Below are 15,914 nucleotides of genomic sequence, written 5' to 3'. Positions count from 1 at the left end.
TTTTACAAAAATATTTATATATTTTAATTCAAATAAAACTTCTAAACTAAATAATAATACAACTACAGAGTCTTCATAATCGCATTGCAGTTTTTAAAATATTTTCATATCCATATGTTTTTTCTAATATCTTTGGTCGCATGCATAGTTTTTCTTATTAAAAATCAGATGACATAAATGTAAATAAAGGTCATGTGCTGTAATTGGCGGTTTTTTTTTTTTTGCTAATGAATATTTCGTACCAAAAATTTGCAAAAAAAAATATAAAAATGAGTTTAATTTCTAAGCTTGACTTGTTCGTGTGGGAAATATCTTGGTTATGGGTTATTAGTTTTAAATAACAAGTATGAATTTACAAAACTGTTGGTTGACAACTCTGTTTGTGAGTCTGCCTAACCACCCCTTTTTAAGCAAGTTCTCGCAATTTACAGTTAAGAGCGGCGTATTTTTATTTGTTTATGATAACATTTACTGTATATTTGTTGTACTCGTTCTTAACTTTACATTTTCACACGAACACACTTAACTGTAGTTGTAACAGCCAGTTGGAGTTAACTAAATGCCAAAAAAAAAATTGACTTTGTAGAGTTTTCCTAACTCTGTTCAACAGGTCGACTTGTTTGGAAGCGTTGTTTCGTTTTTTGAAAATTTTAAATTAAATAAAAAAATACCTTAAATGAAATATGTAGTTTGAAATCTTTTGCTGATACGAAACAAAAATACTGAAGAGAAGACAGTATTCTAGCAAAACTATTCAAATATGGTAATTTGCAAATATCAATTGAGATCGTTAAATCATAGAATGAGGTCGTCCAATGAAATAAGTTAGATTTTCAAAACGATGATTCATATTTATACAATTGAAATAATGAGAACAATGAGTTTATATAGCATTATATTATTTAGTTGAGATTGCGAAAACCTAAATGTATTGATGTGGCATCTTAGCTATTTATTTTGCCGAATATTTTAATAAGCTTACGAATTTCATGCAATTTAAATTTTAAATCAGATCGTGATCATATGAAGATGATGAGTTAGTGCAGAGAGGAATATTGTATAGAATATATGTATATAATATATAATTTCCTGAAAGAATTCAATGCTTTTGAAAATTCAACTGAAATGCAGTTTATCAGTCTTCTGCAGTGTCTAATCAGTTGTATAACTGTCATAATAAGATTATTTACTTTAATCAAATATTTATATTATTAGAAAAAAAATTAATATAAAGTGCGTATTCCCCTGAAAATTTCTACGCTGAGTAAAAACGAACAATATACATATAACAAAAATATTTATACTTGAAATCAATTATTAACGTCTACTAGCAAAATCAATTTCGTCCTTATACTTGAAATCTTACTATTATTAAGTTATAAATAGTCCTTAAAGTGCTTTATTTTACTATTATCTATGTTGCAAGCCAAACCACAACTTTGAAGTAGCTGCGCCAGTTTTTGTCCATTAAAAAAAAATAAATTAAAATAAATAAAGTTTCCTCAATTACTTACACTTTCATGCCTATACGTATGTAATTACTCGTATAAACCTTTTCCCACAGCGAGTTTGCCACTGTCCACACTTAGTTTCATAATAAACGCAGCACTTACTTGAATAGGTGCCCTCTCTACCCCACATGCTGCTATTGCTTACAAACAGTGCCAACTTAGTGGCTATTCACAACCTTCTTTCGTGTTCGACAAGTGTGGCACTTATAAACTGCCCAGAGGCTTGCAGTTGTATGTAAACAATATATTTTGCTGCTTCAAAATGGCGTTCACACAAAAAAGTGCTTACGTGCTTTTAAATGAATTGTATATAATTTTATATAAGCGCACATCACACACACATTGCATATATATGTATGTATACCGTACATAATAGCTTAATTTCAGCTGCAATGCCAATAGCATGTCGTGGCGTATACGTAACATTGGCAAAGCAATGGAATGTAAGATTTGTAATGTTACTTATACGCACTGTGTGCCAAGATCGGTGTGCCAGTGGACATTAAAGCATGTAGTTACCATTCTTGTATTCAGAAGAATTTTTAAATTGATAATTTTATTTCGAAAAGCTTTTATTAATTCAAAGGGAAATCAAATCTTTTGTATATAAGTTTGTAGCCCATGTGTACAGACAACAACAAAAATAATTTCGTTTATTTTTATTTTTACAGCAAACACAATTTTATCACTAGAAGCTTTTTCGACGCTTTTGAGTAGATTAGCTGTATTCCTTATAGCGGGAACCGTTCAGGGCACGTCTATTGTCTCTCTTTTCTATAATAAAGACAAGTAAAATAAAGAATACATACGAGTTGTCAACACCATTCAAAAGATTTTTCCCATCCACGTTTCCGGGTGACACTATACATATGTACATATATTGATATTACGAATATTGTTGGGCCAATATATTACTATAAAGGCACAATAGGGCTCACTAATATCCTCATTTAGTAAAATCCACAGCAGTTATAAAAATTTATATACATACATATGTACTATATAAAAAGGCTCCTGGCTTCGCTTGGAATATCCAATTGGCGCCACGTAGCGAAAAGAAGAAACGACTGGCGCGCTGTTGTTAACTCGGCTATAATCGCTTAAGCGGTTTCTTCGCCAATTAAGAAGAAGAAGAAGATATAAAAACATTAAAGGCCAATAATTGCACTATGCCAATATATTCCTGTTACCATCGTTGTAGCAGCACTTGGTCGATTAAATTTCGCATATTTTGGTCACATGATAGCGAACGTAGCGCCTAATTAAGAAGCCAACGAGGCCGTAAAATTGCAACTGTAGTTTCGGCTGAAGTGGATTTATGCCAGATCCAATCAGGGCTATTAGCTGACGTGGGCTCAACGGTTATCTAAAAGATTAGTTGGCGTGGCGTCTTAAGGTCTAAAAGATAAACATTGAGCACTTCAAAGAGGCTGCATATACGATTTTCATATTTTATGATTTTATTTCAATATTTCTCGCGTATAATTTTGAAACATGAACAATTTTTGTGAAGTAATATGTGTGAAATAACTTAAAATTAATGTTAATACAAAATCAGATAAATAAATAATTCAATAGATGTATGTATATAAATAAAATTAAAAACAAAACGAAAAGAGTTATACATATTTAGCTATATATAACCAAAAGATCTAGAGAGGCAAGAAGTGTACATCTTCAGATGATATAACAAAACCAGGACCAGGACTTTATTTAGAAACTTCTTAAATTTTGCGGAGTGATAAAATAATCAAAAAAGGTTATTTAACGCATGAATGCGTACACATAAATAATTTGATAAAGAACAAAACAAGGTGAAGGATAATTTAGGTGGTTAGGTGTATGCGCTCAACTTGCGATGATGCATTGTATGAATATTATAAAAAGTGATGAAGGTGACAGCACTAATTTGGCACTGGTACGTCTAATGGTTGTTGCACTTGCTGCTGCGATGGCTCAGTTGTCGGTGCATTTTCGGCGCCAATCACCAATTCTGCGACAGTTGCTTCAGCAGCATCGGTTACATCTGCAACAGTCACTTCTGCTGACTTTGCAGCAACTTCGGGAGTCATCGGTGTTTCTGGCTCACTTGCAACAGTTACAACGTTAGTGCTAGACTCTACTTCTGTCGATATTGTCACTGGCGTCGATTCAACTACGACCGACTGCAAATTGCTTCTATCATTTTCTGTAGGAATATCACTTGTGGTTGCATTTGTAGTGTCATTTAGTAGCTCCGTTTCGGGAGCGGGCGAGGATTCTTTGCCATTCTTATTGCTTTTCGATTTTTGTTTTTTTCGTTGACGTTTCTTATTCGTGTCCTCCGGCTGTTGCTGTTTAACAGCCGATTGCGTACCTTTAGCATTAGCGTCTGAGTTTACACCGGAATTGACATTCAAAAACTTCATTTGGCTTTGTAGATTAGCGAGGGTTTGTTTTAATTCGGCACAATTTCGTGACATTATCTCCATTTTATCTTTGTCGGATGCACCACCACTCGACGGTGTGGGTACCTGTGTTTGCATAGGCTCAGGTTCGGGTGGTAGTTGCGGCATGGCCGGACATTCAATGTTATTATCACGCAGCACTTTATACAGATGTGATCGTTCGTTTTGTAATGCGCGCAATAACTTTTGTAACTGGTCTACCTGTTTACTGCAACGAGTAGCATGTTCATCACGCTCCTTTTTCTCTGTAGCCAATTCAATAAGTATCGCATTGCTCTTTTCCCATTTACTTTTCCATTCAAGTGTTTCCTTTTCTAACTTGCGTGTGTTCTTGGCCATCTATCGAAAAAGTTGAATTTTGATAAAAAAATTACAATATTGATAAAATTTAATAATTTACTTACCCGTTCTAGTTCAATTTTGTATGTTGCAAATATATCATTGGATTTCTGTAATGAATTTTGGAAGTCATCATATTTAGCTGTGTACAGAGTAAGCTGCTCTTTCAGTGCCGCCTCGCGTTCTGTCAATTCTTTCAGCAATTTTTGGGAGTGCACAAACTTTTCCAGCGCAATTTGCTTTTCTCTACGTACCCAATATTGTAGATATATGAATATACGAATGTTAAATATTTGCGAAGAAGCATACTCACTTTAACAAAATTTCTTTTTCCATAGCCGCTTCAACTTGCACCTTATTCAATTTGGCCTGATGTAATTGTGATTCCAACTGTACTTGTTCGTTTAATTTCTCCAACTGTTGTTCACGCATATGATATTGTTCTGCCAACATTTTTAATCTACGTAAAATTTTTATATTAAAATTGTTATTCGTTTTTTTTTTAGCTTTTGTTATACTTTTTGGTCATTTCCAAATTGTGATCTCGCAATTTCAAATTTTCTTCATTGTTTTTAGTTAACGATTGTGTGATCTCATTCAAGGATGTTTGGAATTTTGATTGGCTTTCCTTGCGCCTTTCCTCTTCTTCACGAATTTTTTGTATACTCTCATTTTTCACAGACTTTATTAGCTTCTGCTGCTCGCGGCAAACTTCCTGCAATTTGTCACTAACAGGACCCGGGAACGGACAAATGATTATACTAAATATTTGAAATTCTTACTACTACCATACCGCATCAATACACTTTTATTGTATTCACGTTGCAAATTTTCTTTCTCTCGCAACACCGTCTCCAACTGCTTCTCTTGCACTTTCATCTCCTGACGCAATTTTCTAGACGCTCGTTCACTTTCTACGTGCTTTCGAAGTAGAATTGCAAATTTTTCCTCCGCTGTTGTGCCAGCTGCTTCTTCCTCTAACATTTTCACGATCTATTGTAGTTAAAACACCAGATACAATGAAAAGTTAAGCATTTATTATACAAATCACCTTGGCCCCGTTAGCCGGCATGCCACCAGAAATAACTTATATCTATATCAAAATTGTATATATTTTCGTCGACTTACCTGCTCTTCAATCTTTTGATCTTTTTGTTTCTCATCTTTGGCTTCTTTTTTGCTTCTTCCTGTAGCCTTATCCATTTTGAAAAAGTGTGAAAATTTTCTAATTTTCACACACGGCACTTTTTGTTGTCGAATATTTTTAAAATTGTTTTCGGTATTTCCTTATTAGGAAAAATCTTCTAATATGTCAAACTACATGACAACCGGTAGGGATGCCAAATTATTTATGTTTGCATGTGCTGCCTAATTATTTGTGAATAAGTTTCCTAAATTATTCAACAATTTAATTGATTAACTTAAATAATCAATTGCTCAATCAAAATAAAAGAATTTACTCCTTAAGAAACTTATAACAATATATATTTACGCTGTTGAAATACAAATAAATACCTTTTATTTTATACGTATGCTAATAAGCAATTTAATAATTACATACAAAATTTGACTAAAATTAGCTGTCGAATTGCTTTATTGTCTTAATTCCTGTTTAATATTAGAGAAATGGGCAGATTTTACAAATTAACTTTTCACATATTCTTTAACGGCCATACATTTCTGGCAGCGCTATAATATCCAATCAGAATCCACGAACGAGTCTCGTGTGCCGAACGATTGTCCGAATTACCTTCCATTTAATCAATAGGTGGTTTTTTTCATGTGACTACGCTTGTCACACATTGAACGTCACTTGGATTTTTCTCCTTGTCTTGTGTGGAACGAAGTTAGAAAAAATTTGCAGCGTAGTTAAGAAGTAACTTTACTAAAGATTTCTTAAAATATTACAAGTGAAAATGACTAGCCAAACGCAAGGTATCCAACAGCTGCTCGCTGCTGAAAAGAAAGCCGCCGAAAAGGTAGCAGAAGCTAGAAAACGTAAGTAAAACAGCAATAAAAACAAGTGTTTTTTTACATGTTACTAGTCACCCAACCCCGTAACGAACAATCAAAGGGGTCATGTGATAAGCAAAAATTGAGCAAAGTAGTTATTAACTGCTTTGAAAAGTTTATATGCCTTTCTGATGCATTAATTTTTTTGATATTTCAGGCAAGGCAAGAAGATTGAAGCAAGCCAAGGATGAGGCCACCGAAGAAATTGAGAAATATCGCCAAGAACGTGAACGTCAGTTCAAAGAATTCGAAGCCAAGGTAATTTCTCATAATTAAATAAATTTTTAGAGTATTAAGTATCACAATTTTGTACAATATTTTATAAGATTTACAACTGAAATAAAAACGAAACACTTTAACTTCTTTATAGCACATGGGCTCGCGTGAAGGTGTTGCCGCGAAAATCGATGCTGACACCCGCACTAAATTAGCCGAAATGGAGCGTTCGATTTCCACACGCAAGGAACCTGTAATAGCAGAAGTCCTACAATTTGTGTACAACATTTCTCCCGAATTGCACAAAAACTACGTACAGAACTAAATGGTCTTAGCCAGGGTGAAGGGATAAATGCCAGCTTGCATGCATTTCTTTTATTCGTCGTGTACTTGTAAAGTTAATTAATGAACTAACCAAACAAACTAGCTAACTAAGCAGCATATTCCCAAAATTTCGTATACGTTCCATTTAAATTCATATTTGTGGTGCCGTTTCGCCTTTACTTAAGAAAAATTCCAGATATCAGCGTATCCTTTCACTGAAAGTCACTACTTAATATATACTTAAATACAAAAGTGGGCGCAAATGCACCGAATGATTTGAAGCTAAAATATTCCAAGTATTATGCCGAAAAGTATGAAGAAAATGTATGCTATCATTGTTATCATAAAGTGTAACTAATATATAATTTGTGTTCTTGTTGTTATGCAATAGTTAAAGAAAAAAGTGTGAATATTTAAGCAATAAAAGTTCATTCATATTTTTCTTTTATGGCCTAAAAGTTCTCTAATTTTTAGTTTCCTTTGTTTGAAAAAAATTACATCCGATGGACGTGTAAAGTGATCAGCTGACGGTCAGTCAGTCTAATTGGATTCACTCATGTGACCTACAAAAGTAAGAAGAGTCTTTAAGAAATAAACAAGTTTTATTGAAGAGTAACAAATATATTTCAACATACGTACAAGTTTGTGCAATTGTATACATGTAAACTGGTATTTTATTTTCTTTTGTTTCGTTTTTAAAGTTTGGAAGAACTTAGCAGTTTACCTATTCATATATCAGTTTAGAAACTGTTATTCCCATTATTGTCTTGCAACAACAACAATAATCTTTGGCGACATTGAATAAAAATGTTTTTTGATTGTTAGGTGTGGTTTGTTACAAATGTTTGACAAATTCAGAAATAAATATTTATTCTGTGAAAAATAATGGTGAATGATACTTTTATTATGAATTGAGTAAATAATAAGAAAATAGTTATGAAGTAAAACCATTGGATACCTCAACCGTAATATCCATTTGATTTGACTGTATTTCATTATATACTCTAGTACCAAATAATTAGGTATCGGGTACTAGTTTTAATTTTTTAAAACAAAGTGGCAGCGCCTTAAAACATATGATTGTGCCAACACTCAAGCAAAGCAACTTTTGACATTCGTCATTCGTAATTTTGTTTATTTGTGCATCTACAAAAATTTAGGTAATTTTCCTACTTTCTAGCTATAAAAAGAAATATAACTACTGAATATCGAATTTGCTAAGACACAAGGGGAGCATAAACAGTGCCACGCTATGAAAGCGGGTACATTTCGTAACACACAATGGGATCCTATGTTGCTCATAGCACAGATCATCTCAATGCAATCCTGCGTCTATTTTACATTGGGATTGTTGGTGTTTATAGCAAATATATTGGCCGGTGATAATTACACATTGGATAATGTTTTTGAATATCATGTATGTATGTCATGTAATAAAGCCATAAACGCATACTAATGTCTGTAATTAATGAAACGCGAACAAGGAAATACATATATCCGATGCAGGTGGACGCCTCATAATTCTCGCTTTTGTATTGAATTCATTTATTGCTTCCTTTGCGCTTTGGTTTATTGTACGGCGTGCGAAGTTGTGTTTAGATTTTAGGTGAGTATGTACAAAATCAATATTTTTTTTTAATTTATTTAACGAACAATTTCGTTTCAGTTGCACATTCCACATTCTACATTTACTTATTTGTTGGTGGTATAATTCAAATTTCCCTTCAAATATTAGTTGGTGGCTATTAAATGCCATTACAACGACGATAATGTGTATAGGTGGCGAATTCCTGTGTCTTAAATCCGAATTAAAAGAAATACCCGTTGGCTACGCAGCTCTTAATCAAAAATCTGATGTTTAAATTCCCGAGAATTTGTACGATAGCTGTGAAACGATCACGTATTAATCGTTAGGATAAAGTTAAATGTAATATTCGTGATTTATGATTATATTTATACTTGTTCATAATAATTTTATTTAATATTGTAATAAAATTTACAACTACATTTAATATCATAGCATTGCAAACTATCTTAAACTATGATACAAAAATGTTTTCTTTACCAAAGTCAAAAAATTAATAAAGAATTATTTAAATGAATATATTTAAATTCATAAATACAAAAGAATTCATACATATAGCGATTCCGAAAAATGAGCAGCATCTTACAGAGAAAAGGACATGTGCAAAATATCAAATCAAGATCTCGAAAATTGAGGGTCTAGTTCGCGTATATACAAATTGATGGACAGTCATCTAATCGATTAACAAATTCTATTGCTTGAAAATGCCATTTCGATTATTCCCATAAGTTCAACTGATAACTAACGTATCTAAATTTTCATTTAGGAATGTTAATGTTTCATATTATACCTAGTGTTGTCCCGTAATAAATAAAAAGTTGCTTTCATTTCATTTGCTAAAAAGTACATTTATTTAGCAAACTTGTTTAATATATGTATATTTTTATTGTATTTGTAGGTTCGTGGTAATTAACTATTTGAAATTGCTGTTGTTGATGATTTCTTCTATATTTTCTTGTATCCGCTGTGTACTCTTTTTTTATATAATTTTATTTTTTGTTGTAAACGCGTTTTTTCACGCTTTACATATATATCTTTTTTTTTAAATATGAATTTACATTTTCAATATTTTATCAGATTCGTGGTTTAATGCAGTTACACACATCATTTGATTTAATAATAATAAAATGAAATTGAAAAATGTATTTGTATTTTTTGAATGGGTTATTTTGTTTGTTTTGCATTTTTTTAGTTATTACAATCGAGTGAGTGCTTTCGAAAGTATTATGTACTACGTATTTTCGTATTTCCCCCCCATGGCGAATTCGATTAGAATAAGATCGAAGTAACCGCCTGTTTAACCACACCTTATTCATTATATTACCAATGCTTTTGGTTCTAACTAATGACCACGGACTGTGTATCCACTTGTTCTACTCAAATCATTCATTCATGCATCCAATTCAAAATATTAATTCGTGTCTTGTCATTCGTGCTCCTTGTTTTAAATTGATCATGTTACATATGCTAATGCTTATTTTCTTAGATAGTTTTATTTATATTTGCAATTTAAAATAATTTCTTTCATTTGTTGCAATTTAGATTTTTCACAATTATGTCACATTCGTTATTTTTCCCATTTCGTTTTTGTTTCACACTTCTATGTCCATATGTGAAAGTTTTTAGCTGTGATTATGAAAATCGTATCGTAGAATCACATTTGGATACACTTCTGTTTTGTGGTTCGTAAATGTGTATAAAATCCCTTTCGATATACATACATATTGCATGTATGTTTACATTTTGTGGTGTGGGGAGGGATGCATGTTTCTTATTCGTATGTAAATGTGTTTGTTTTAATGTTTGCTGTTTTATAAAATTAATAATCTATACATAAATAATAGTAATTAATATATTTTATTTAAATATATTCAGAAAGTTCCTTTTCTGATTCTTCCTTGCTTCGTACTTTTTATTTTTTGTATGTTTTTTTATAATGTCTTCTGTACGCATTATTGTTAATAGTTTTTTGCTCTGCACTCTCTCAATTCTAGATTTCTGTTGTTACTAATTTCATATTTTAATTCTTTTTCATAAAATCATATTATATTTTTTAATATTTTTTCGCTTTCAGCGGATATTCGCAATTAGTTCGTATTATTTAACTTCCCCACCAATCGGGGCCACCGGAGTTTGAGTTGGCATGCGATGATGAATAGCTACCGCCATAGGAGCCGCCGCCACCGCCGCCCCCTCCACCGCTATTTCCATAATAACCACCGCCAGAACTACCGCCTGAAAAAGTAAGAGGCAAATTTATTAACCATACATTTGTAACATATTTTACGTATAAACTTAAAAACTGGAAAATTGAAGTGACTTCGCGATGTGTTTAACACTATGTAGAAACTTACCATTGCTGCGATAAGATCCGCCACCGCCTCCACCACTACGTGAACCACCACCGCCGCCACTGCGTGGGCCACCTCCACCTCCGCCGGACGTTTGACGGTAATCGCGAGAGCCAAAACCGCCTCCATAGCGTCCACCGCCACCGCCGCCGCCTCGTCGTCTATTACCACCGTGGGAGCGGTCTGATGAGGACATATCTTCAAGGAATACGGGGATTTCCTGTTTTGTTTCGATAAGCAACTCCAGCAAATCTCCACATATATTGCGATTCTTTTCATTGAAAAATGATGTAGCTACACCAAGGTTACCCATACGGCCTGTACGACCGATGCGATGTACGTATTCCTCGACATCAGATGGTAAATCAAAGTTAATGACATGCTTTACGTGGGGAATATCTAGACCACGAGCTGCCACCGCGGTGGCAACTAAGATGGGACAGTCGCCGGAACGGAAGCAGCGCAAAGCTTCCTCGCGTTCCTTTTGTGTGCGATCCCCATGAATGCTTGTCACGGGATGATTGCATTGGTAGAGGAATTCCTCCAGTGCGTCGGCACCTTTCTTCGTCTCCACGAAAATCAGTGTGAGACTATCCTTGGAATATTCAACTCCTTCGCGTATTGACGACAGTAGATCAAGCAAATAAGAACGCTTGTCTTGTTCATATACCCATAAAATAGTTTGGGTAATATTTTCAGAAGTAGAACCAACACGTCCTACAGCCAAAAATATATAATTACTTAGAAAATCAGAAGCTAACTCTTGGATTTGTTTGGGGAACGTAGCGGAGAACATCAAAGTTTGCCTCTGGCCGGTTGGTGGCATATTCGATTGCTCGACGATGCGACGTATTTGAGGTTCGAACCCCATGTCCAACATACGATCGGCTTCATCCAATACCAAAAATCGTATGTTGTCCAAACCCACTTTACCGCGTGTAATCATATCCTCCAGACGACCCGGCGTGGCCACAATCAGATGACAGCCGCGATCCAATTCGCGCATTTGCTCACTCGTATTATTGCCGCCATAAAGAACGGCGGGACGCATGCGTGAGCGATAAGCGAATTTTTTGGCCTCCTCAAAGATCTGTGTGGCGAGCTCGCGCGTCGGTGCCAGCACTAAGCCGAGCGGATACTGCTTGCGGCGACTGTACTGGCGATTATTTTGCGGTGGCGGGGTTATGCCATGCTCATACATCTGATTAAGAATGGGCAGCAAAAAGGCTGCTGTCTTGCCCGATCCGGTCTGTGCGCAGGCCATTAAATCGCGCCCATTTATAATGATTGGGATCGCATATTTCTGCACCGGTGTCGGTTTATCATATCTAGCCAACATCACATTATTGCGTATGATCTCGGTCAGCTGCACGTCATCAAACGATGTGATGTTAGACGGTACATTCTGGCCCGTCGCCTCCACGGGTATATCCTCGTATTTGTCAAAGTTAATACCGGTATTACCGACACCGAAAAGCTCTTGCTCAACGCGTTCATCGCGTGGCCCCAATTTAGTGTAATCAATGTCGGCGCGCCGGTCTTCTTTCCAGCGCCCGCCATAGTTCCTTTCTCCTCCACCGCTGCCCCCGCGATCATTACGTTGTTGCCCAACGTCCTCGGGACGACGTTCTGGTTCTTGCCAACGATCGTTGCGTGGTTGTTGTGGCTGAGTTTGATCGTCAAAAGCTTCACTATTTCGATTGCTGTTGCTACCGCCGCCGCCGCCGCCTTGGCCGCGCCCTCCACGATAGCCACCGTTTTCACGACGGTCAAATGTTCGCGTATTCTGTTGGCCACGTCCTCCGCGATTCCAATCGTCACCACCACGTTGTTGTCGTGACTCTCCGTCTCCTTAGGGAAAAATAATACAGAAATGAAATTCACGACAACTAATTTTTATATATTTTTTTATGTACGTATGTACGTTCGGACGAAATTAACGAATTTATAAAGTTAACTTACCGTCAACACCACTATTATTATCCTCGTATCTGTTACCACCACGACGTCCGCCGTAGCCACCACCGGAATTGTTATAACCACGACCACCACCGCCTCTACGATACTCTCCGCCGCCGCGCTGTTCTCTGCCTTCGTACTTTGTCGATGGAGCTCCTTCCTCGCGATTATCACTATTAGCGTTAGGTGCGCTATTGCCACCTCCGCGAAGATGAGGAGGAATATAAACGCCGGAATTGGATGAACTCTTCGTTGTTATGGGGCTGCTATTATTAGCTTTGCCGCCATTCAAGTCCAGACCAGCAACCTTTAAATAATTAAATAATCATTCCCAATTAATATAATATTATAAATGATGAATAAAAACATGTTGGTGAAGAGTGCGTGCGGGCGGGGAGTACGCGTTGTAATATTTTGACAAGAACTTACTAACTCTCCAACCATTTTTGGAAATACTTTTCATTATGAGATTTTGAAGTTGAAAAATCTATTTTTTGACGTACAATAAAAGCCGATTTCTTGCTTTATTTGAGAAGAGAAATTTTATCACTTTGCAAGTTTACCAACAAATTTAATCAAATTAATTTCATTCACTTTTGGATGATTTGTGGGAATTATATGTACTTATAAATGTTTATTAATTACACTGCAAATTGTAACCTTCAAAAATACATGACAATGGTTGTGTTTCTTATGCTCAAACTTTATTCGCTTTTACAACTTGTATACCCGCTTATCAAAATGATAGTGACCCTCATAAAGAATTTAAAGTTTGAGTTCTATTTTGTTTGAAAATTATTTCATACTAAACAGTGTAAATTTCATCAATTTCTGAACAAAACCAATTGCTTTAATAAAAGCATAACTTTACAGGAGATGGACATGACACTAAAAACGGCACCTAATAACGTACATATGTATTTACATATGTACATATACATATGTATACATGTACATAAGCGTATACTTACAGACGACCCCGTGACGCATATTTTATGAGGCCACGCGCTTGTTATCAAACACCTTTGTGCTCATGTATGTATAGTTTAAAAAAGCGAAATATTCGAATGAAACTATTGATAGAATTAGAAAAGGAAATACAAAAACATCGCAGAACAGCTTTCTAATTACTTAATTAATCTTCTACAAAATTACAGTTTCAAATTAAAATCAGGACCGAGATTAATAGTAACTAGAAATAATAATAATGAATACGACGTCACATTAATAAACCGATTGACCACGTCATTCATAAAAAATAGACATTGGTTGAGTAATTCATTCATATACGGAAAATACTACAGCAAAAGTAATGTGTATCATTTGGCGATCACACATACAGCATCCCTCAACAAAAACTACGTGCATATACTTGTATTTATTTGCTACTATCTCCACTAACCTAACATGTATTTGTGCCATAACATTTATTGCGCGCGAAAAGCTTAGTAATAGCGAATAAATACACTGACACAAGGTTTATAAAATACCTGCAACATCGATACCAGGTAGTAAGAGTTCTTTTGTATCGTGTACAAATGCGTAAGGTGTTCAAATCAAAATTTCACAACCATGTATAAAAGCGATAATGACGTTGACAATGATGCTAACAGGGCCAAAGTCGCCCGGCAACAATGCGCGAGTTCATCTTTGTTCCGTGCGAATGAGAGAAACAGTGAAAGTTAAAGAACATATTTTTGTCTACAAACCGTCAAATATCATCCACACACTCACAAAATTAACTATATTAGTGCTAATTTAATAATCAAATTTATAGAAAAGTATGTTGTAAAACAATCGTATTAAAATTTAACCGCAGATTGTGAGAAAATATGTATATGTTAAATTTTACTTTAATATTATATAGGGTTTATATGAAGTTTTAATATAAATTAAAATATTATATATTTTATTAGCAAAGATGGTACCGTAGAAACATTTTCACAATACAAATCAATACCAGTTGTCTCGCATATAATTACTAGATGGTCATTTTTAAGCCATACAAAAGCTATACATGGTGGTGCACTTTATATAAAGAAATAAGTAGTGCACAGATTTGAGAATGTATCACCCACTACCTCTTCACTTTCAAAAATTACAAAGCCCAAAAACACAATACAAACGCATAGCAACAATTCCCCGGAAAGAGACGTAAAAAAAAGAACCAAGTCAGCGAAATTTAACTCGGCTCAAATATAACCGAACCAAACGGAATGGAACAGCACAAGTCAAGCAACCGGAACAAAGCGAAAACAATAGGTTTTACAATAAAGAAAATAATATAAGAGATAAGAAATATAATGGTTGACATGGCATATAAAAAACACAAAAAGTACCAACCAATTAAAGTAAGCAAGAGGAACAGATAAGCATAAATTCAAAGGAAAAAACCAAAACTATTCACAATGCCACATGAAAATGAAACGATGAAATCGCACGAGCGCATCACGAAGGGGTTGAAACGAACGGTCAGCGGTAACGAATGCGACTAGGAAAAAGAAAGGACAGCATGTGTGCATGCACAATGTTATGAAATCAATAATTTTTTAATTATGAACAATTAAAAATCTTCATTTAATATTTATAAATAACTTTCCGCCCGCAGTATTATTGTATTAATTCAAAATAGGTATGGTAATTCAGAACTTGCACGCAACTTACCTGCTGCTCTAGACCTGTGCCATTTTGGTTAATAGCATTACTCATATTACCCTCCAATCAGTTGCTGGTTTTTTCTTTCTTTCCGTTTAGGAAAATCTCGAATACGTGCTCACTTGCTTACACTGCTTCTATTGTATATAGAAATCGAGAACAAATAAAATACTAAATTGTCTTTTCTCTATCTCTTAAGAGTCTCAGTTAAATGAAAATTATTTTTTTTTGTCTGTGAATGTATATTCTTTTTTACTATCTCATCAGTTACTTCTAAGACTAACGAAATTTCAAACAGTTATTATCACTGAAAATATTTAACACTTTTAATAAGTAAATAGTTTTTTTCTAGTTGAATATCACCAACTATTAATAATTAAGAAAAACTTGTAATAAGTTTTCACAATTTTTCTGCACACGAACGTGAAACGCGTCGAACGTCTACTTCACTCGTTCAGTAAAAGAAAAAGAAAAATGGCCGAATTCAGCCGACTGCTAAAACTATTGAAACGAT

General features: G+C 34.6%; 4 protein-coding genes across 4 annotated transcripts; 2 read left to right on the top strand and 2 right to left on the bottom strand.

Annotated features, from left to right (window-relative positions):
- Positions 1–3,104: 3,104 nt before the first annotated feature.
- LOC120782585 (alpha-taxilin) lies at positions 3,105–5,598 on the bottom strand. The gene is made up of 6 exons (XM_040114933.1): positions 5,426–5,598; positions 5,091–5,290; positions 4,816–5,025; positions 4,611–4,757; positions 4,363–4,543; positions 3,105–4,297 (listed from the first exon to the last, which is right to left on the bottom strand). Exons 1-6 carry the CDS (start codon positions 5,498–5,500, stop codon positions 3,416–3,418), a joined length of 1,695 nt encoding a protein of 564 aa, XP_039970867.1. The 5' UTR covers positions 5,501–5,598; the 3' UTR covers positions 3,105–3,415.
- Positions 5,599–6,087: 489 nt separating this feature from the next.
- On the top strand, positions 6,088–7,516 carry LOC120766220 (V-type proton ATPase subunit G). The gene is made up of 3 exons (XM_040091595.1): positions 6,088–6,295; positions 6,468–6,568; positions 6,681–7,516. Exons 1-3 carry the CDS (start codon positions 6,214–6,216, stop codon positions 6,849–6,851), a joined length of 354 nt encoding a protein of 117 aa, XP_039947529.1. The 5' UTR covers positions 6,088–6,213; the 3' UTR covers positions 6,852–7,516.
- A 433-nt stretch (positions 7,517–7,949) lies between these two features.
- Positions 7,950–8,867, top strand: LOC120769030 (protein SYS1 homolog). Its single transcript, XM_040095874.1, has 3 exons — positions 7,950–8,267; positions 8,335–8,456; positions 8,517–8,867. Exons 1-3 carry the CDS (start codon positions 8,103–8,105, stop codon positions 8,710–8,712), a joined length of 483 nt encoding a protein of 160 aa, XP_039951808.1. The 5' UTR covers positions 7,950–8,102; the 3' UTR covers positions 8,713–8,867.
- Positions 8,868–9,257: 390 nt separating this feature from the next.
- Positions 9,258–15,866, bottom strand: LOC120769018 (ATP-dependent RNA helicase bel). The gene is made up of 4 exons (XM_040095863.1): positions 15,410–15,866; positions 12,749–13,052; positions 10,790–12,637; positions 9,258–10,670 (listed from the first exon to the last, which is right to left on the bottom strand). Exons 1-4 carry the CDS (start codon positions 15,452–15,454, stop codon positions 10,537–10,539), a joined length of 2,331 nt encoding a protein of 776 aa, XP_039951797.1. The 5' UTR covers positions 15,455–15,866; the 3' UTR covers positions 9,258–10,536.
- Between the last annotated feature and the right edge of the window lie 48 nt (positions 15,867–15,914).

This window comes from Bactrocera tryoni, chromosome 1 (genome assembly GCF_016617805.1).
Source record: "Bactrocera tryoni isolate S06 chromosome 1, CSIRO_BtryS06_freeze2, whole genome shotgun sequence".
Lineage (NCBI taxonomy): Eukaryota > Metazoa > Arthropoda > Insecta > Diptera > Tephritidae > Bactrocera > Bactrocera tryoni.
The sequence above is the reverse complement of the archived record's forward strand: the minus strand, read 5'-3'. Positions and strand labels throughout refer to the sequence as shown.

Bases quoted from the DNA above. Each gene is read 5' to 3' on its own strand.
- LOC120782585 (XM_040114933.1), bottom strand. From the start codon at position 5,500: ATGGATAAGGCTACAGGAAGAAGCAAAAAAGAAGCCAAAGATGAGAAA. The intron at 5,026-5,090 runs GTATGGTAGTAG...GGGTCCTGTTAG, and splicing joins AATAAAAGTGTATTGATGCG to TGACAAATTGCAGGAAGTTT. The intron at 4,298-4,362 runs GTAAGTAAATTA...CTTTTTCGATAG, and splicing joins ACAAAATTGAACTAGAACGG to ATGGCCAAGAACACACGCAA.
- LOC120769030 (XM_040095874.1), top strand. From the start codon at position 8,103: ATGAAAGCGGGTACATTTCGTAACACACAATGGGATCCTATGTTGCTC. The intron at 8,268-8,334 runs GTATGTATGTCA...AACGCGAACAAG, and splicing joins ATAATGTTTTTGAATATCAT to GAAATACATATATCCGATGC. The intron at 8,457-8,516 runs GTGAGTATGTAC...ATTTCGTTTCAG, and splicing joins AAGTTGTGTTTAGATTTTAG to TTGCACATTCCACATTCTAC.
- LOC120769018 (XM_040095863.1), bottom strand. From the start codon at position 15,454: ATGAGTAATGCTATTAACCAAAATGGCACAGGTCTAGAGCAGCAG. The intron at 13,053-15,409 runs GTAAGTTGCGTG...AATTATTTAAAG, and splicing joins GCACAGGTCTAGAGCAGCAG to GTTGCTGGTCTGGACTTGAA. The intron at 10,671-10,789 runs GTAAGTTTCTAC...TTACTTTTTCAG, and splicing joins CGGATCTTATCGCAGCAATG to GCGGTAGTTCTGGCGGTGGT.
- LOC120766220 (XM_040091595.1), top strand. From the start codon at position 6,214: ATGACTAGCCAAACGCAAGGTATCCAACAGCTGCTCGCTGCTGAAAAG. The intron at 6,296-6,467 runs GTAAGTAAAACA...TTGATATTTCAG, and splicing joins GGTAGCAGAAGCTAGAAAAC to GCAAGGCAAGAAGATTGAAG. The intron at 6,569-6,680 runs GTAATTTCTCAT...ACTTCTTTATAG, and splicing joins TCAAAGAATTCGAAGCCAAG to CACATGGGCTCGCGTGAAGG.